The 20,549-nt window shown below is 42.5% G+C and overlaps 1 protein-coding gene across 4 annotated transcripts in view; it reads left to right on the top strand.

Moving 5' to 3' along the window:
- Positions 1 to 20,549, top strand: part of ARHGAP22 (Rho GTPase activating protein 22) — a 123,823-nt gene that overhangs the window by 94,970 nt on the left and 8,304 nt on the right. For 3 of the 4 annotated variants that reach the window (XM_021539078.3, XM_021539087.3, XM_077784622.1), the window contains exons 5-7: positions 11,786 to 11,993; positions 15,129 to 15,261; positions 19,750 to 19,823. In XM_021539078.3, the coding sequence (XP_021394753.1) occupies positions 11,786 to 11,993; positions 15,129 to 15,261; positions 19,750 to 19,823 (415 nt within the window). Of the gene's footprint in view, positions 1 to 5,983; positions 6,335 to 11,785; positions 11,994 to 15,128; positions 15,262 to 19,749; positions 19,824 to 20,549 lie in introns of those variants that run through there. The other variant, XM_021539104.3, reaches the window with a different exon arrangement.

Below are 20,549 nucleotides of genomic sequence, written 5' to 3'. Positions count from 1 at the left end.
GCTTTGTGAATGATCTGGATAATGGGGCAATACACCCTCAGCAAGCTTGCAGATGATATTGGGAGGACTGATTGGTACATCAGATGATTGTGTCATCATTTAGAGGGGTCCCAACAGGCTGAGGAAAGGAGTGAACAGGAACCTGATGAAGTTCAACAGAGAGTAATGCAAAGTCCTGCACCTACAGATGATGAACATAGGCAATAGCACAAATGAGGAGCTGACTGACTGGAAAGCATCTTTGCAGAGAAGAATGGGGATGCTCTTCAACAAGTTGAACATAAGCCAGCAATGTGCTCTTGAGGCCAGCAAATTTCTGGGCTGCTTTAGAAAGAGCATTGCCAGCAGGTTCAGGGAAGTGAGCCCTCACCTCAGCACTAGTAATTCAACATCTTTTGTTCTTTGTACAGTTCTGGTCTGCCTGGGACAAGAAAGCCATGGGATTACTGGAGTGAGTCAAGTGAAAGGCCACTAAAATTATTAAAGGCTTGTGCAAGAAAATGCTAAGAGAACTTGAGGAGATTTGGGTTTAGCCTGAAGAAGAGAAGGGTCAGAGTCATTCTTACCAAGGTTGGTGTATAATGTGTAGAACTATTTGATTGAAGGGTCTAAAATTAGAATCAAAACTAAAGCATGTCAAGGTGTTCCTTAGTGACTTTTGAAGATCTTACCTTCAGAAGTCTGGTCCTGCTCCCCTGCTCCTTGTGTGTATTTCACCTCTAAAGCTGCTGTCTCAAGGCTCTCAGTGGTGGTCAGTGCTAGTGCTTAGCCTGGTCTGGGCTCTGAGTGGAGACTTTGCAATAGTTTGGTCATCCCAGAGCAGAGATGGGTCTTCTTGGAGTGCTTTATCAGAGCTCCTCGGGGGAAAGTCCCCCACTACTGCTTTCAGCAGCATGAGTTCTGCACTGCAATGCTATCCCCAGCTGTCATTATCCAGCTTTGTTCTGGTGCCTTCTGAAGGATGATGCAGTTTGGCATCAGGTGAATGAGTTTCTAGTCCTTTATCTGTTACTTTGGACAGTCAGGGGCACCAAAAAGCAGGGACCCTGCGCTGGGGAATGGCAGGCAGCTTCTCACTGCCTCTGTTCAACCACACAGCAGATAGAGGAAAAACTACAGACAGAAGTCACTCTGTTATACTTGCAGGTGAGCAGGGTAAAGCTTTTAATGGGATTGCTTGGTGGAATTTCTTTTGGTTGGGAGATGCTGATTTGATAAAATGAAACACCATATGGGTATGTTTTCATTTGAATGAAACTTATGCTAGGAAAGGTTATTTGAGCAAGAAATAAATTCACCCTGTCTCTCTTTTCCTATTTCTTCTAATTCATAATCATGTAACTGAACTTGCAATTTCCCCTTCATGTCTTCTCAGCTGCAGGTTAGAGAAGGGAACATTCAGCTCTTTACCATTTCTAGAAGTGTTCTTTAAAGGCTTGCTAATTTACTGAAGTGTTTTATCTATTTTATAAATAGGAGCTAAATGCTGCCCCTTTCCCAAGCACAGCTTGTCAAGTTCAGCTGTTGATGGAACATATACAATGACCTTATTGCTTGGGTGGTGAGGATTTTAGCTAGACAGTGGAGGATAAAGATAAATATATGGGAATTAGGTAACAGATTTTCATATTTGAGTTTGAGGATGCAACAAAATGAAACCATATACCTGTTAGTGACCTGTTAGTGAGTTTTACAATTTAATTGAAGTTTAGAGATTCACTGAGTTTTTTACGATGAAGTTTGATTTGGATAAACATCCATGTGCTCAGTGTTCATCCTGTCTGCATCTCAATGAATGACTGTGCTTAGGTTATCAACTTTGGGATATGGAAAAGCTTCAGGACGTAAGTTTGTCTGGCTATCTGAATGGATAAAAGTGCCTAATGTGCTAAATGTCAGCTATGAATCTGGGTCACAGTCCCTGGATGATCAGAAATCTAGGTGAATAATTTTATTCCATACTAGAGATTTCAGACCCTGTGATCCTTTCATTTGAACCCATCTCTAGTGATAAGACACTGGTGGCAACAATTACACTATGTCATAACTTTTTTACTTACCAACACCCAGAAGTTTTGTAAAGCTTTTCTGTGCGGTGGGGGCATCAACCAGCAGCACCACTTGAACGAGGTGACCTGCTGATCGAGTGCTTTCTACAGACATAGCTTCAGACACTCATATGGAAGCTGTCTTTTAAACATAGAGAGACATATACACGAGTCAATAAGTAAAAAATACTGTAAAATATGATCCTAGGATATGGGGAGAAGTAAGTTGAACAGGGCATGTTGGTCCAGATCACTGATTGCTAAAAGGCATTTTTTGCTGCTCTTGATGTTTTGTTCTCTAAATGCTCTTGCCTTTCTTTAGTGAGAAATAGAGCAATAAACACATGGGGTTGGCTCTGGATTCAGAGTGCTTTGGTTAAGTGATGTTTAGGTCTGTTTATCATCTTCTCTCTGTGAGCACAGTTACAATTTCAGTTTGGAACATAAACTGGTCAGTCCATCACCGGGTAATTTACAGCGCTGCTTGGTCAGTTCCTTTCCTGGCATATTTTAAAGAGATGGGGAAACACATCACACAGGTTAAGAAGAATCTACTGTGGTAGAAAGGTGAGCACAGCTATTTGCAAATCTTTAACCCAGAGTTAACTGTTTTATCAGTCAGTAAACAGAAACCTGTTTACCCTCAAAAGATTTAATTTCACCAGTAAGGGTTAAGACCCCAGCAGAGAGCTGGTGAGGGGTGTGGGGACATAATTTTGGTCAGGAAAGGATCTGACAAAAGTGTTTGGAGAGGGAGGAAATGGGAAAATTTCTGTACAGAAGACATTAGTGCTGAAGATTTTCCTGCTGGGTTCAGCTCTGTGACTGATCACCTCTAACCAGTTCACTGCCAGCTTTCAGCAGATAAAAGATGTTCAAGTGCCCAAGTTTACCTGACCTGGGTTAAAAAATTAGTCTGTAAAAGGTTCAACCTTATTATAAAATAGGGAACTTCAGCTATGGCTCTAACTTGATACTAGGCCTTTTCTGTACAAATAGAGCAATTTCCTAGATTTGAGCTCCCTCAGATCTGCTTGAGTGTACCTGTATATTAACTAATCCTCTAAGCCAGCATCTAAAAATACACACACCCCATGGGCACTTGCTAGAGCTGTGCAAGCCAAGAAGTTTGCTCACAGTCAGAGATGAGGAGAAATACTCTGAGTTCATGCAGGTTCACCATTCCTGTCTGTTGCAACCAGACTGATGATTGAATTTCACCTGAGTTAGATGCCAAGTCTGAAACATACCTGGATTTCCAAGGGTTGTGTGAGCTGGAGTGAGCTTTCCAGCCAATCTTAAGACTTGCAGTAATGTGTAAAGGCAGGATGCTTTCTTCTGTTCTGGTACCTGCAACAGAATAACTGCAGCAGTGCCAGCTCAGGAGAGCAGTGCTAGGGCTCTCTCCCTGCAATGATGCTGGGAAAGAAAACACCTCCAGCTCCTCAGCAGCAAGTTCATCAGAGGTGTAATGTCTGAACAGTTTTACAAACCTAAGTTGTTTTTTCGAAAATGAGAGCTGCTAAACTTTTCTACAGTTAAACAACTTCATAGCAGTGGGGGAAGAGGGAGCTCAGTCTCCATTACCCATTCTCTCCTTGGCACATGTGTATAGGGGGATCTCCAGGTGGAAGTTTTGATGATATACGCAATGTGGCAAATTCTTTGGGTTATATTGCTACAATTGCAGTATCACGTATACTTCTGGAGCCTGCAGCCCCTACAGTCCAGTGATTATGTGTGAACCTTGGATTTCATTTTTGACAAATGTGGTTAACGGAGAAAGCAGGATCCAAGTGTGATGTGCAAATTCAAAACACAGAAGAAAAATTGTGTGTGTGTATGTATATATATGTAGTGATTTTTATTCCAGTCTCATCATATTCTATAATCTAAGTAATGAAGTTTAACACTGTGTTTTTAAAAGGATTGAGAACTTCATATAAGAAAACAAGTGCTACTTGTGGAGTGTGCAGCACGGTGTTGCTGTCACAGGATACCTATAGCTGCAGAGTTACCTTGTGCAGGAACAACACCAAAGCTGCCATTTTCTGCTTTAGTTCTGATGCTTATGTGAACGAGCATGTGTCCAGATTTTTTCTCTCACCAGAGTACTGTCTTTACTCTTTGGGGAAGAATTTGCATCAGCTTCATCATCTCATAGCATTGTAAGTTCTGCTGAAGCCTGATCATGCTTTAGTCATGCTGTATCCTTGGCCACAGAGAGGCCGTGAATTTCACAGATTAATTATACTTCGGGTATAACAATATCCATGTCAAACAGCATGACTTTCTATTTCAGTGGATACCTCCTTTTTCCTGTGTTTTGAGAGATGGAAAACAGAAATGGGGAAGTGAATGGGAGAACAAAATCTGCCTTTGCTATCTCCTGTGCTCCCATCCAAGACACCAGGTCCTAGGCTACATAATGTTATTAGCAGATGTGGCACAATTTGAGGGTGCTATTCCAGGAAATACTGCCAGAAATTCTGGTGGCATCTCAGGCATTTAGAAGTGGATTTGTCCTGCTCACCAGTTAGTATTGTGGGCAGGCTCTCCCTAACCTGCAGCCTGCTGTGTTCACCACAAGCAAAAAGAGGATAATAAAAGGGTGAAGAATACTGAGGACCTCATTTGTACCTTGAGTTTAAGGATTTCCATCATTCTCTAAATATTCTTTAGTGCGCTTTAGAAACTGACTAGTGTATTGACTGAGCTTCTGGTGTCAAGCTCTGCAATACCAGGGTATACCTTAAATAGCTAAGGAAAACCTTACTATCTTGCCAGTCATAGAATATTTTGAGTTGGAAAGGACTCACCAGGATCATCAAAGTCCCAGCTTCTAGTCTTGCACATGACAGCTCTACGAATCACACCATGTTCAAGAACAGAAGCTTTAGATCCTGGCACTGCCTTTGCTTATGATGAGAAGCACTTTTTTCTTCAGGAGCCTTTGGTCAAAACAGAGAATATAGAAAAGTTTGTTGTGAAACAACACTGTCTCACTGACTAGAATCTCATAGCTTGTCTGCTGTGTCAGTATCTTGGACATGGGTGTTCAAATGGAGCCACAGTGCAGCTCAATAAACCTGCACAGATCAAGGAATGTATAGTGACCACAGACGTTTTAACAGCAGAAGCAGATGAGCAGCTGCAGACAGGGCTTTGTTGTTGGGTTTGGTTATTTTTCTCCTGCAGAGGGAGAAAACTTAGCTAATAGAGATAAAATTGCTCAGAAGCCTGGCACAAGGGTTTTGCGTGGTGAATGCTGCAGTCACATGAGTGCGTTTTGTGAATGGAGTGGAGTCCTGACCTCCGTAGAACTACACAGGGCATTGCATGGTAAGCGTTTTTGTTAATGACAGGCTTCTTACCCTGAGAGCGAGAGCTGAGAGGGAGTGAATCTTTTCCTGCAAGTAAAGTGCCTGGGTATTGGTTCACATGGAGGGAATTGTAGTCCCTTCCTTTACCAGTTATTCAGCTGAGCTATTAATTCAGACAACGTCTCTGTAAAGAGATAAGGGAGAGGCAGTGAGCACCAAAAAACCTGCAGGTCAAGGAGTGTAGCTTTTCCTAAGCTTTGTTAGACTTTCCAGCATGTCCCAGAGCTGTGGAGGTACTCTCAGAGCATGCTGAGGCTACTGTGGGGAAATGCTCCCCTCCAAAACCAGATTTCTGCTTCTGTTGCTTTGAAAGCAGATGGGAGGCCAGACCAGGGCACCAGTTTGCCTGCAGCACAGTAATATTGCCTGTATCAGGAAGGATCCAAAGTGTGGCATGCAGACAGAAACTGTTGCTCAGCTTTTCCAGCTATCTAGAATAGATCTGACAAGCAATTAGAGCATGAATATATTACAGAGCCGATGGGGGATGCCTTTGTTAAAACTTGTGACCCATACTTAGCTGCTGTTTACATTGGCGGCTGCTTCGAGGGTGGGCAAGACCCTACCTGCCTGTCTTTCTCCTCTCTCCTTCGCTGTGCGGAGCGAGCCGGGAGCTCTGCATCTCATTGGATATTTCAAATGCTTTCTGCACAAGTCATAATTAATGCCGAGTTGTGGAGCTAAGACCAGATGTGCTGCCGAGATTATCTCCCAGGGCAGATCGGCTGCTCTGTGCTCTGTAGCGCTGGGTGAATGGAAAGCTGCCAGTGCTGGGACTCAGAATGTGTCTGATGCCTGAAGTCAGGACTTTCTTTCTCTGCCGCTCCTGCTGTCTGACACTGCCTGGTTTCTGCTTGAAGCTCAGCGCCTGTCATGTAGCGGAGTGCTGCACAAGAACGAGAGGTATGGGATGATTTTCCACAGTTTAGATTTGTTATGGTTTTCTTTGGCTAGAGCAAAAGCAGATATTTAAGTGTAGCCTTAGACAGAGGGTAAGAATCTAAAATAGGAGCTGACTTTACAAAGGGGGAAGGAGAGGCAAGGACACAGTCTATAGCCAAAAATATTACTGGATACCAAGCTAGCATGTGAAGATAGTTCTGCGAAGAGGTGTTTCTTTTTCATATATGCAGAATATTTAAAAGGACGTATGTGAATGAGAGCAACCAGCTTCTGGTATATTGGCACTGCTCTTTCTGGGAATGGGGTCAGAAAACACCAGGTTGTACCACAGACCCATTTTTATGACTCTGGACAAGTTATGTTGTCAGTTTTTCTTGATTCTTTATTGTCTTTTGCTTCCTTTCTTTCCCCCCTATGCTTGCATTCTTTTGCTGGTTGAATTGTTTAGTTGTTCAGGACTGTCTTTTTTTAGGTACATATGGCTCCTACCATGAAACTCCTTTTTCTGTTGCTGCTGCAGTAATTCACGTAGTCTGTGTTTGGGTGGGCTAGGGGAGGGGAAACAAGTTAAAGATTTGTGTGTGTTTTGTGCTGTGGAAACACAAGCATTTCTGAATGTGTGCCCGTGATTTTTTCCCAGTGCTTTCATGTGTGAGAGGGACAGATAAATGGGAACTTAAGCATGAAAGTGGGAAGGTAAAAGCAGGCACTTACCTGTGCAGGTGAGCACGTACACAATCTTTATATCCATAAACTGCCTGTCTGTGAGGCACCACATGCGTGCGCGGGTGTATGTGCTGTTGAAGAGCAGCATCCAGGTGTAAGCCTGATTATCTTCCCACACATCTTTTAATGAGTGTGGAATAAGCTGTACATACAGCTGACGTAGGTGTGCCTGGACTTTTCACACTTTAAGCAGATGCAGAGTCCTTAGTCCTCCATATGAAGAAAATCTACTCAAAAACTGACTTTATCTCTGTCTTTAGTTTATTTTGGTTGAGCTCAGAGCCTGTGATGAGGAAAAATGTAGCAGAGATGTAGCATATATTTTCCTGCCCACTGCATGTCCGGACAGCATAGCTGAATGTATAGGCTTTGTATGCCTGGAGCTGGTGGGTGAGCTGTTCAGGCCAGGACAGAGAGCCTGTCTGTGTCTTAGTCAGTACATCATTCCTGGCTTGCTTTTTCCACAAAGAGTCACCTAAATCTTTAAAGAACAGAGGCGTCTTGTTGGAGTAGAGGAAAGAAATTCTGTAGCTCTGCTAGCTCATTTTTTTAGTATCTCTTGAATCTTTCTGAGATTAAGGATGTGGTTCCAGGCATGCTGAAGTTTTTTTTCTGCTTTGAAATCAAACAAAAGGGCCTAGCTATAGATAAGGGTATGACAAGGAAAGTTAACCCTTAGGTTGCTAGTAAATTTTTGGCTTTATTTCCAGCTTAACATTGTCTGGAGTGTGACTGGATGGCACTGGCTCCCCTTCTTTAGAACGAAGAAAAAGACTTTAATGTCTTCCAGCAGGATCATCAAGTGGAGTGAAGCGCTGCCAAGTTCAGTCTGAGCTGCAGGGCCCAGTGATTAAAAACAGGCCTGTGCCTTGAGGAGCCAGCAGATGAGGCTGTGTGTGACTGGCCCCACATTGCTTCTCCTTGCAAGGCAGGGCAGTCCCTGTCCAAACTGGAGATGTTGTCATATACTGGGAGCTTCAGGCACATTTGACTACATCATTTTACAAGCTCTGAGACCTGATAGAAATGAGATGAATGATACAGAGCCAGACAACACCAGCTCCTCAGTTTGTTCTGTGTGGTGCTGGGAGACTGAAGTAGGCAGATCTGCTAAGTCTGTTGCCACTTGGACTGAGAGGGTCCAAGTGATAGTTCTCCCAAACTTCATCAAGCAGATGCCCATATTGCAAGTCTGGAAATATGGGCATCTCAAGCATCTCAAACTTCCCTTTGACAGTATCTTTCCATCCCCACTCCATAAATGGTTCTTAGATTGCTCTTTCTATGAACCTTAACACTACTTTTCTAAGCCATGAGCAAGTTCTGCAGCCACTGCACAGAAGAACAATTTCTCCAAGGCCAACTTTTAAGTGCCACTAACTGCAACTCTTATGCTTTTTCTCTCTTAAGACCAACTGTAATGCTCTTCCTGCCAAAAGACTCAGCCTGGGTGCAGTCTTTCTTCTGAGCAGCATCTCTGGTGGCCTGGCTCTATGGCTCTGCAAAAAAAAAAGTAGGATAGAGAGGAAGAAAAAGCACGGAGCTGCACTGTTTTCATAACTGAAACATGTAACAAAGGGAAAGTCATAGTTATCAAAAGACTTATCTTGGGTGAAATATTTTGTCTGAGCAATGTTTGGTGATCCTTGCTAATGCTTTCCTGGAGAATTAGGGTTGAATTTCAAGGGAGAATGAAGGGCATAGATCTGCAACTGGAGTTGGGTCAGAGTGGGGCTGCCAAACCTGGGTGGGAGGCAGCTGAGAGAGCTGGGCTGCAAGAAGTCTTTCACCCCAGCAATGGTGTGAGTCCTCTTCCCACCAAAAAATGGCCTATGCAGACTGTGTGATCTCATTAACACAGCCCTTCAGCAGACACTGTCACACAAGAAGAAACCCATGCTTGTGCCAGCTCCGTTCACTCATCCTGTGATAGGTAGATCATTTTCCCTGGTCATGTTTGTTTCATGCCTGGTTTTTCTTGTTACTTATTTGAAATGGTCTTTCAAATAAGGGAGGTAAAGACTATTTCAATGTTTTTATTTCTTCAAAAGATTGTTGCTTTCATCAAGGAGAAAAATGTAACTGACCTTAATGTGTAAGTAGGAAAGATGGGATCCCCAGCATCTGGCTGTAAAGGAGACACCCACAATGATGGTGAATACTGTGTTTGTGAAGGGTCCATCTGCTGCTCCATCTGAGTCTTAAAGGAGATCACCCTTACATCTCTGTTGCCTTAACATCACATTCCTTAATCTGTGTTGGTGGTCTCTATTTGACTGTAGTCCTCTTGTCTCCAGAAGTCACTCACTGTAGATTGCACCTACAGAAAAGCTATTGCTGTTGTGATCCAAGCTGATTGTGAAAGCAAGGACTGATGTTGCCTGAAATAAATTAGAGATGTTGCTATTACAGACCAGTCAAGGCTGGGGAAAAGTAAATTCTCTTCAGTGGAGATTATGCATACACTTGTTCTGCATGTGCTTGCTTATGTGTCTGTGTCTGACACTGCCTTTGTCCTTGATCTGAGCTAAGTGTAGAACATCAGAACATGAGCTTATAGAAGAACATTGTATATGTGCTTTATGCCTGGGGAATGCAGAGCATTTACCTCTTTTCCAGAGTTTTCTCTAGACAGACACATTAGGAAACAGATTCAGCAAGCAGGGATTTGAGAAAAGAAGGCTTCTATTGCCCTGACATGTGCCCTGTCCTGACCTCCCTGAATTTATAAGTCTTGCATCTAGAAAAGTGGACAAAATGTATCATTTTAAGGAAATAGGTATGCCCCATCATGACAGCAGGGATTACATGATGGGATTATAAAGCAATCCATACAAAAGCAAGAAGAGATTTCCTATCCTAGAAACTGACTTCAGAGGTACCCAGCTCAGTGAAAACTCAAAGAGATTAGAAATAAGAACTAGTAAAACCTTTACTCTGCAATAAGCCAAGTATATACACTGATAAAGATAAGTCACTCCCATGCTCCAGGGCATGCTCTCCTGCCAGGATGAGGGAATTTCCTTTGAGACTTTTCATGGCTCTCCAGCTTTGATACTGTAATGCAGTTATGTAGGCTGTGGTGTAAGGAAAGTTTCTGTCTTCTGATGTATTACAAACAGGCAGGGAAAGGAAATTAGAGTTCTGGATTCTTCTTGCAACTTTCATTCAATGAGTTGAAACTGATAATGAGAGGTTTGTTTCACTAAGGATTCTGCAGGCTTGGACTGAATATAGAAAGCAGGTATGGTGTCTCCTATGAAGAACAGTGATCAGTGGTTGGGGAACGTCCTCCCAGGAGTTACCAGACTCTTATGAATGTAGCACTAAAAAAAAAAACAAGATGTAATCAGTAGTGGGGAAGGTAAGTAGAGCCTTCAGAAATGACCAAATTCCCTGTCCTGGTACGAGCACATATGTGCAAGTGTTAAACACTGCTTCTGGCTATTGGGTATGAAACAGTGTGACTCCAATCTTGCATGCTACTTTTTTTTTTTTTTCAGACCTGCAGGTTTAACTGAATGCTGAATGAATGATCTAAAGATCTTTGATACATATAGAAAAATTATTGTAGTTTTGAGAAATCCCTGAATAGAATTTCCTACCTGCTCTGGTCTGGTTTAATCTGAAATTCTGAGAATAGATTCTGAAATTCTGGGAGTAGATTCTGGGATTCTCTCAATTACTGAATTTTTATTGCCAATACATTAACTTGGATGCTATCTTCCCTTACTCCACCAAACATTGCAGGGTGCCAGAATGAGAGTTTCAGGACTCAACTCAGTGGCAGTCCTTTTAGAAGGAGCAGTCTCCTAGTGGTAGGGATTGAACTCAGATCTCTGGCTCATACAGCCTGAGCCCCTTCTGTGTTGCTGAATGGTCTGATGGCAGAAAAGTGGCATTCAGCAGCTGGTATTAGACTGGAGCTCCACACTCCCCAAAGAAACAGACAGTGCTTCCTACTTAATGTTATATGTTGACAGTAGATCTGACTAAAGAATTAAGCTAGGCCCGTACAGTTTTATACAATATGGTGCTCCTGATATTTTCAAGATAAAAGAAGTACAGCACACAGTTTTTAGTAGGAAGGGCAATGCATTTTACATTATTTTTACTGTTTTTTTTTCATTTTTAATTTTCATTCAGCAAGTTTAATTAAAGGAAGAGATATAGAAAGAGGATGGTGGAAGATTCTCACACTATCCCATTTTAATGCTGACAGCTGTACTCTGCTGTGTTAGCATTCCCCCCTGGTGGGATTGCTGCCTGTTGAGCTGTGGGGCTGTAAACTAGTGTGCAGGAGCTGTGTGACAGCCTAAGCAGTGGGTGCATGCAGCAAGTACTTGTGTCCCATAAAGTGAATGTAACCTTTGTTTTGGTCTTCTTGGGATGGAAGATGCAATGAGAATATAATTACTTCATCTAAATCCATCACAGCTGTGGATAATCATATACATAACCTTGAGCCCACCTTCCTTGTGTATGAGATAAAAAACAGTTTAGGGAAGAGGACAGTCTGAAGCACGATTAAGTAGGAAAAAAAAAATATTCATCATGTAATTCTTGTTTTTTAACATAGCTTTATTCTTCAGAGTCTGTTAGAATCTGGACCTTCACAAAGGCTGCCCCCTCCATGTGAGAGCTTCCCTCCTTGCGTGCCCCAAGCAACAGCTCGGGAAGAGTTCAAGCTGACCCCCAGATGTCTCTCTTGCTCTTTGCTGTCAGGGATCTTCGGGCAGCGCCTGGAGGACACCGTACAGTACGAGCGGAAGTATGGCCAGCGCTTGGCCCCGCTGCTGGTGGAACAGTGCGTGGATTTTATTCGGGAGCGAGGGCTTACAGAGGAGGGGCTCTTTCGGATGCCTGGACAAGCCAACCTTGTCAAAGATCTGCAGGATTCTTTTGATTGTGGAGAGAAACCCCTTTTTGACAGGTGAGTTGACATCACCAAATTCAGGCTGGTGTATGTGTGACACATAAAATCTGCCAGGAATGTCCATGCAGTGGCAATCCTAGTTTACATGTTCCTTCCACACCATCTTTCTCTCTGTTAAAAGCGCTGATGGAGCTTTCTCCTGCATGGTGGTGGGTGTGGAGGCCTTTATTCAGCTCAGTGGTGGAATACAGCTCACTGGTCAGTGTGGGGCTCCTCCAGTGTTTCAGCTTAAGCACATGTTGAATGAAAAGCATTGCTAGATTTGGGTGCAGTAAACTGAGCAGCTGGTGGGATCCCACCACAGAAATGGGTGTGACAGAGCTGAACTAGGTGATGTACTGCTTTCAGAGGTTGCACTCTCCCAGCAGATCTGCCTGGAGCAGTATCTTGACTCTTCCTTTGTCACCAGGTTTCAGAATAGTCACCACCATCTGACATGTTCTGCCTGGCCATTATGCCAGCAGCTGTTTTGTAGACGCTCAGCTCAATATTGATTCCCATGGAAGGAGTGTCAGCCCTGTCTCTGAGTGCTCCATCCAAGGGCAGCCAGGGAAAAAAATAGGCCCTCAGGCAGTCAGATGAGCAGAAAGATGAATGCTATGAGTGCTGTCAAGGCCTTCCAGCCAAAAGCTGTCCTTACCCTGTAACTAACATTTCATCCACTCTGTCATACATACATCCTGCCTGGAGTAAAGGTCAGCATTGTGCAAAGCTTAATAGCCCTTTGTGAAATAGGGCTTAACCATAACAGAGAACTTGAACTTCAGGGGATACAAGGGCATTGTGTAGATTGTTGGGTCTGATCTCTACCACAGGTCCATAAATGAGATCAGGTCTTGGAGGCCTGGCACCATTTCTTGTTGGTACTCACTAGCCCAGATTTTCCAGGAGATGCCAGTGGCATCTGGTATATTTGCAGCACATTAACCTTGGTGGATTGCTTTCCCTGGACATGCAGCCAGTCTCGACATTGCCAATCCCTTCCCTGCCTACCACTGCAGGAAGAGCTAGCACTGTCTCCTGCGTGGGCAGAAACAGTGTTTGGTCTCATCTTAGGAAGTATATCTTCAGAGTTTATTTGTAACATTCTTCTAATTCTTCCCTTCCCTCAGCTTCCCAGACCACCCATCCTCCTTTCTTTGATTCCTAACCACAAACAGTATTTGCTCCCTAAATGGAAGTGTCAAACATTTAGAAATATTTTCTGAAAAAATAAGTTTGAAATCATCAAATTATCTCAGTTAATATTTTCTTAAACAAAACCTTTGTATTTTTAACTGAATGTATGCATTCCAGTTCATAATTAGAATTATCTTAATTCAGTGATTACACTGTGGAACAGGAGTATCTACAGAAGGAATTAATTAGGAATGAAAGTTTCAATTTCAAGTTTTACTTTAGCCTTATCTAACTTATTTGTTATGTAGATAAACCAAGCCTCCAACCAGCATTTTTAAAGCAAAATACAATTGTACAATGGTTTGGATTGGAAGGGATCCTAAAGTTCATCTCCTTCAAGCCCCTTGCCATGGGCAGGGATACCTTCTACTAGACCAGGATCCTCAGAGCCCATTCAACCTGGCTTTGAACACTCCCAGGGATGGGATATCCACAGCTTCTCTAGGCAACCTCTTCCAGTGCCTGACCCACCTCAGGTGCAGTAAGCACCTTTGTTTCCACAGACATTTGCACTGGCTAAATAGATCAGTGTAAGTCTCCCCTTTAAGAGAGTCACTAAGGACCTCCAGGAAGGACTGCCTGCCTTTTGGGTAGTCAGTGTGTAATGCAGCAACTAAAGGTTCAGTGCAGAATCAAAGGAAGCAAGCCTGGAGTATCTAAGCAGTGGAACATTGAGGGTGTCCCAGTTTTTGCCTTTTGCTCTTTCCACCATGACCCCATACAGTCTGTCTTACACATCTGTAGTCACAGGGAGCACTAAGGGAGAGGGAGTTCCACTCTGGCTAAATGAAATGCTTCTCCTCCTAGCAGCCATAATTTTCTCTTTGTGTAACTATAATCTATCTCTGTATTACATGGGATACCTTGGTAGCAAAAGTGTGAAACCCTTATGCTTCTTTCCAAATCAGGTGCAGCAAAAGGAAAATTCTTTCTTATTTCTGAGCTGTAGTCAGTGCTTTTAGACATCTTTTGTAACTACAGTGGTATCCCAGGTGTTTATAGCCCCCCTGCCCCAAGATGGATCAAACCTTTGTGATGACTGACATTTAAAATACTTATTTTTAAAAGACTTTCTTTTCCAATGTTCTTATGAAAGGGCGGGTGTTGCTGTTTTGGAAGCACTTATAGCAGTCTACTCCTGTTGCACTTTCATGCCACTGAAAGTCTGGCTGCATCTGTTTAGAGTTCCAACAGTCAAAACCTTTGAGGAGGTCATCTGCAATGATTAACAGTCTTGTACCACAGGAAAATCGGAATGAGGGAGAGATACCCCCATACACCAGAAGCTGGGTAGCTAGAAAGGGTTCATCACAGAATCTGACTCTTCAACCCCAATTATAAAGCAAAGGAGAAAGAAGAAGAAAAAGAAGTTCCTGGATTGGGAGAGAAAATAAAAGCTGATATCCTGTCATAATAATTGGGCTAGGACATCCCAGATACCACAGGCCAGGCAGCCATACCAAAGGGCAATAGAGGGCCTGGAGGAAATACAACTTCCTCCATTTTTTCTCAATGATCAACCAGGGCATGTGGGAGCCCAGATCAGCAGCTGTGTGCTGGCTGGGGAGAGTATCAGGAAGGAGCAGTGAGAGACTCAGAGGTTGTTTCACAGGGCAGTGATGAATCTGTTGTCAATGCTGTGTGATCACTGTGCACTTGCCTGGGCTATTCCTCACATTCCTGGTCCACATTAGCAGAGGATCCAGTGTCACCCTACCTTAAGCAGTATCATGGGCATATCCCTTTGACTGAGGTGCATTTCTATCTTGGCAGAATGGAGGCTTCCCTTGTTCCCAGGCAGACCTTCCTGCCTAGTACCAATGACTGGCAGAAGAGCTTCCTTCCATGTGCCTACTTTGTCCCTAAGAGGGACCTTGATACACCCCCAACAAAAGGCATCAAGCTTTGAGGTAGTGTGGGTTTCTAAATTTCGTTCCCTCTTCTCTGTTGCAGCAACACAGATGTTCACACTGTGGCGTCCCTCCTGAAGCTTTACCTTCGAGAGCTGCCAGAGCCTGTCATCCCCTTTGCCAAATATGAAGACTTTCTTTCTTGTGGACAGCTGCTCTCAAAAGATGAGGGAGAGGTCAGTGATCCTTCTAATCTGCCTGAGAGGATGTTCCCAAGAATCAATATAGTAGAGTTTTTTCCCTCATCTCTTCAAACTTGATATAAATTAATGAAGTCCTTGGGAACCTTTCCCTGAATTTTCCTGAAGCTGTGAATGGGGTGCTGTTATCACAGGCTGCTGCTTAAATAAAAGTCATTGTTGTAGCCAGGTGCTTCTTTCTTCAGAGCAAAGTTCTTGTGTAGCATAATTGGCAAGATACACAAGGTAGGAAGAAATCTGGGTTCCTTCCCCAGCTTTGCTGTTCACTCACTAATAAGCTGTATGGAGTCGCTCCCTTTGTGTTTTCCATTTAATATATCAGAACAGTATACTCTCTTTCCCAAAGATTTTGGTGGATGAGACATTGATCAGTGCAATGTTCTTTGTATTTCTTAGAGGAAGGGCACTGTGAGAAGGCAGGCTATGATATTATCCTAGAATAGGGAGGGAATAATACTATGAATACTTTGCCAGAACCTTCTTACCATGTTCTTCTCTTTGGTTTCCAGGCAAGGGGAAGGGCTGACAAAAACTACAGGTCTGTGTTAGTCATGGAACAGGATCATTTGCAATATGTTTGATTGACGTGTTTCATCCACATTCTGGTGCTTTCTTAGCCCTTTGCAGATTGCAAAGGCACATTACATCTGGTCTGATGTGGGTGCCACCTTCTAGGACAGAAATTAAAAGAAGCTGCAAGAGCTGTTACTTATGTCTTTTCTTGGCTAAAGAAGCAAAGGCCTGAGGGCTTGTAAGTTGTGGTCCACTGTTATGTCTCTCTTCTGTGTGTGGTCTTGTCTTTGTCTCCAGCAGAATTTGTAAAAACTGTTCCTCACTGTGAGTCTGGGGTTCACTTTCAGTTCAGGTGGCAGAAGGCTCTGTGGAGATTACCCTTTATGATGCCCACAGGAAGATGCTTGTTTGCATGCATCAAATGTATCATATGTGGCAATGTAAGTTTTTTATGGTTAAAAGGCAAATAACACTCATATAATGCAACTTCTAGACAACTGTGAGAAAGCAAATTTCTGTGCATGATACAGCATGTTACCACACCTGGATATGTACTTGGATTCTGGACACAGTCACATCAGGGTGCCAGTGCACTAGTGTGTGTTTTAGTAGGTAGAGGCGTGTGTGTACTCCCTCCAAAACTTGCTCATTTTCTGCCTTATCCTTGGTGAACTCAGGCATCTCTGCAGGGCGCTGTGTTACAGACACCACAGTGGTTATTTCACAAGAAACAGCAGCATTTCTAAAGCAGTGGAGCTGGTTTGATTTTGGTTGTAAGATGTGCAGACTGGGAAGTTTTGGATCCATTAAGCACTATTGCACAAGAATAGAGACGCTGCCAAATTGGGCAAACATAATTGTACATCACTACTCAGCTTATTAGCTATGTTGTTTGCCTGATTTTGTCTGCACAGGCTGCAGCAGTTTGGGAAGCAACATCTGCGTGAGCAAGGTCAGACTCAAATGACTTGTAGGGCAGAATTCTCTTGAGATTAGAAAGGCAGTAGGGAGCACTAGGGAGCCAAAATAAGCACTTAGAAAATACAGTACTGCTCATAGAACAGAGTTGTTTTGTTAAGGTGCTGTTGTAAACAGAAGCAATTTTGGTTTTCTCAAAAACCAAAAAACCTGGAACCTCAGCATGGGCTATTTACCTTTTCAGAAAGGAAGGTGGAGGTGGAGTGCACTCACCAGGGTGGAGAGGCTGTACGTGCACAGTAGCATGTGGAGCAGAATGCAGCACAAAGTCATACCTAGCCTATGGGGCCTGACTCGCCTCCCACGTGGAAAATCCCCATGCTCAGAAACTGGTTTCATTGAAACCTTAATTTTTACTTGTAATGGTAAGCAGGGAATTTGAAAATCAAATGTTTTATTTTGTAAAAGTACTTTGAAACAAAATGTAATTGTACTACTTTAATTTGAAGTACTGTTTTCTTTAAATTTTTCACTTGAAAGTTTTGAATGAGACTTTTAGACTCTTAGTATAATTTTCGTTTTTTATGGCCACCCTCACCTCACACCCAAAAAACCTAAATTGCTTACAGCAAAATAGCCTTTCAGATGAACTTGTGGGACCTCATGCTGCTACATGGTGACTATGGATAGGAATTATTGTGGTGATTATTAACCTGGCCTAGCTCCAGTACTGCCTGAAGTTTTTAGTCAAATTGCTTTTTATCTTCATTCTGCACCCTGCTGTTCTCTGGTGTTCGAATGCAAACAGGGCCATAACAGAGACCTTGGGTGGTGCTGAGGTCTCCAGGTATTTCAGCAGGAATGCAGCACTAAAAGGTTTGATTCTGATCCCAACTGTCTGGGATGCAGGTTTGAAAATTTAGAGCAAGAGGGATCTTCAGAAGCCTAAAAACTCATTTGAGTCTGAGCTGCCTTTACATGGTGGTATTTTAGCCTTCACTCCTACCTGTACACTAGAGATGCACACAGTTCAGTGGATTGAACACATTCAAGGTTGTTTTAAAGAGGCATCTGAATTTTTTATGAACAACTAAAATGTTGCTAGTTTTCCAGCCAAGCTAGAAGCTCTGAATTGGTGCTGATCTGTTATACTCATTGCAAAATCCTTGGGTTTGAAACTGTTCATTGGAAAGCAGCATTTTCAAGGAGGTAAGAGTTATTTCTGCAAAATCCCATGATAAATAACAGTACAGTGCTTCTGTTGCTTGCTGGGCTGCAGACACTGGCAATGATCAGTGCTGTTTGTTACTACAGGGATTTCGAGTTTGTGTTTCCCTCTGTGCTGTCACTATGGTGTTCCTAGGCTAAGCCTCTGCCTCCTGTTGGTCAGGCCTTGGTAAGGACAAATCTGGCAGAGCTGATATATGCTGCAGGAGAGAGCTTTTTTTTACCTGTCAGGTGTTTGTACTTTGAATATAAAGATACGCTCTATGTAATACTGTGCCCGAGATTCCTTGTGACAAAGCATGGATTGTACATTCTTAGAATGGTTTTTCCTTTCAGGTAGCATCTTCTACCTTTAGGTCATGTTTCCTGCTGTTCACAGCTGCCTAAGTTTCTGTTCCAAAGTGCTCTCTTACATCCAGTAGAGCCAATGGAATTTTAATTCAGAGCACTTGAAATACAGTGCCAAACACCATCCTGATTTCCCTATTTGAAATAAATTGCATTACAGAGCAAAATTCAAGAGGGAATTAGGTCTGTTAGCTCACCTACCTCTGGTTCAAACTTGTCACTTGAAAGTTGATTGACCTGAACAACTGACTTTAACCTTCACATCAGTAGCAGCTGTCTTTGGCTGAAAAATTTTTAGAAGTTTAAAAAAGAGGATCGAGATTTTCAGAAGAGACTGGCCTTTTAATGGTGTCTCCATTGCTGTCACCATTAAACAAGCATAGTGTTTAAGCTAAGGAATTATAAAGTGGTTACTGCTTTTAAGAATTTTAAGTTTCAGGTTTTTATTAGAGAACTTTTTTTTGTGCTGGGATGTACAGAATAAAACAGTACCTGTATATTTAAGGTAATAAGGAGGAAGCCAGGACTAGGCATTTCTCTATGGATCCTTCTGACTTGTCTGGACTGGAGAAATCAGGAATACATTGCAAGATTTTGGCCAACAGAATTCCCTTCCTAACAGTTCTTGAAAATTCAAGGAGAGTTTGAAATGAATGTTCAGCTGCACTTTTTTGGAACCATTTCCTTCTGGAATTTCTCCATCATTAGTTCGCACTATCACTCTTCCTTAAATGTGCTTTGGTATGTTTTTCCACAAAAGGTTTAATTGTCTCCAAAAATAAGCACATCTCCAGAGCAACAGGAGCATTGACAGGAACAAGCAAATGATACTTGGGATTGTGGCAGGACAATAACCTCCTGAGTCAGAGGTTTTTATTAGATTATTTCAGCAGCTTCAGGAGTTTCAGTCATTCCTTCAGCTGATGTGTCATCTTACATTTTAATGTAAAGACAGAAATTTTGTGAGGATGCATGTCCCAGGTCAGAATGACTGAAAATGGAAGTACATCATTAAAAAGGAGGCAGCTGAATTGGACTAATTTAGCTTTTTCAAGAAAAAACTTTCCTCTGCTCAACTGAGCATTCTGCAGTGTATTTATACTGCACTCACTGCCTCCAAGTTTGAAATAGGCAAAGGCACATCTGCTGGTACACTGATACCAATGCCAGTGGGCAGGCTTTACAGGCTGGCAGGCCTCACTAAATGAAGACTTTTATGTCAACCAATAAAGTTTACAGGAGGATTTCCATGGAGAACTGAATAGAGTTCTGGACATTGGGTTTTTGGTAAGGCACAACACACTGAATGGCACCTTTTCTAAAGCAAAGCCTTAGTGTTATCATCTGTTGTTCAGTATTTGGCTGTGGAAAGAGGGCTTTGTAGTCCTAAAGGAAGGTCTTGTCTACTTAGCAGCATTTACATTAATAGCTCTCCTTCTTGTTTTTCCTGTCCCTCAGGGTACCCAGGAACTGGTTAAACAGGTGAAGAATTTGCCCCAAGCCAACTACAACCTCCTCAAATACATATGCAAGTAAGTGAAATTAATTAACACTTGGAAAAGTCTCTAAGTTTTGTGAATCTGTCTTATATGCAAATAATATAATCTGAAAGTATGAATATTCAAAAACCACTTAAGTGTAAGTTGCAACTCCTTTAAAAAATGTGGAGGTGAATGTGGCCTGCCTGAAGGAAGTGCTTGGTATAAACCAAGAGGATCAGCCAAGTAAATTGCTGCCACCTGCAGCCTTGGCAGCAAGCATGAATGATACTAATACATTATATTATTTATTTCAGAAGCACATACAGGTCACTAAAGGTAGACACTTATTCCAGATACTGCACACTTGGAAGATTTATTACACAAGCTGAGTAGCAGATGCAGTCAGAATAGCCAGTCTGGCATTAGCTCTGGTTTGGAAGTGAGGTTTAGTAGTAGCTTCTTCTTGGATTACCAGGGATCCCACAGCTTTATCTCCTTTCATCTCTGCTAATTTCCCCTGGTTTTGGGCTGCCTCTTTATCTGTGGATTGGAAGGAGATGATTTTTGAAGGTTTCTTCCATCTCCAAACATTCTGTGATTCTATGATCTGTATTTTGTTAGATTCAAGTCAGCTTTCCACAGGCTGCTAGTTCTCGGACAAGGAGATCACTTATTACTTCTGTTATATCTGTAAGTGAAAACTCGCCAAAGTCAATCCATGTAAATTGAGAATTCCTATAAAAATGCAAAAATCTTCCCTTTCAGACCCAGTAGTAG

The sequence above is a fragment of the Lonchura striata genome, chromosome 7 (assembly GCF_046129695.1).
Source record: "Lonchura striata isolate bLonStr1 chromosome 7, bLonStr1.mat, whole genome shotgun sequence".
In the NCBI taxonomy this organism is placed as follows: domain Eukaryota; kingdom Metazoa; phylum Chordata; class Aves; order Passeriformes; family Estrildidae; genus Lonchura; species Lonchura striata.
Note: the sequence above shows the minus strand (reverse complement) of the source record. Positions and strands in the feature narration are given on the sequence as shown.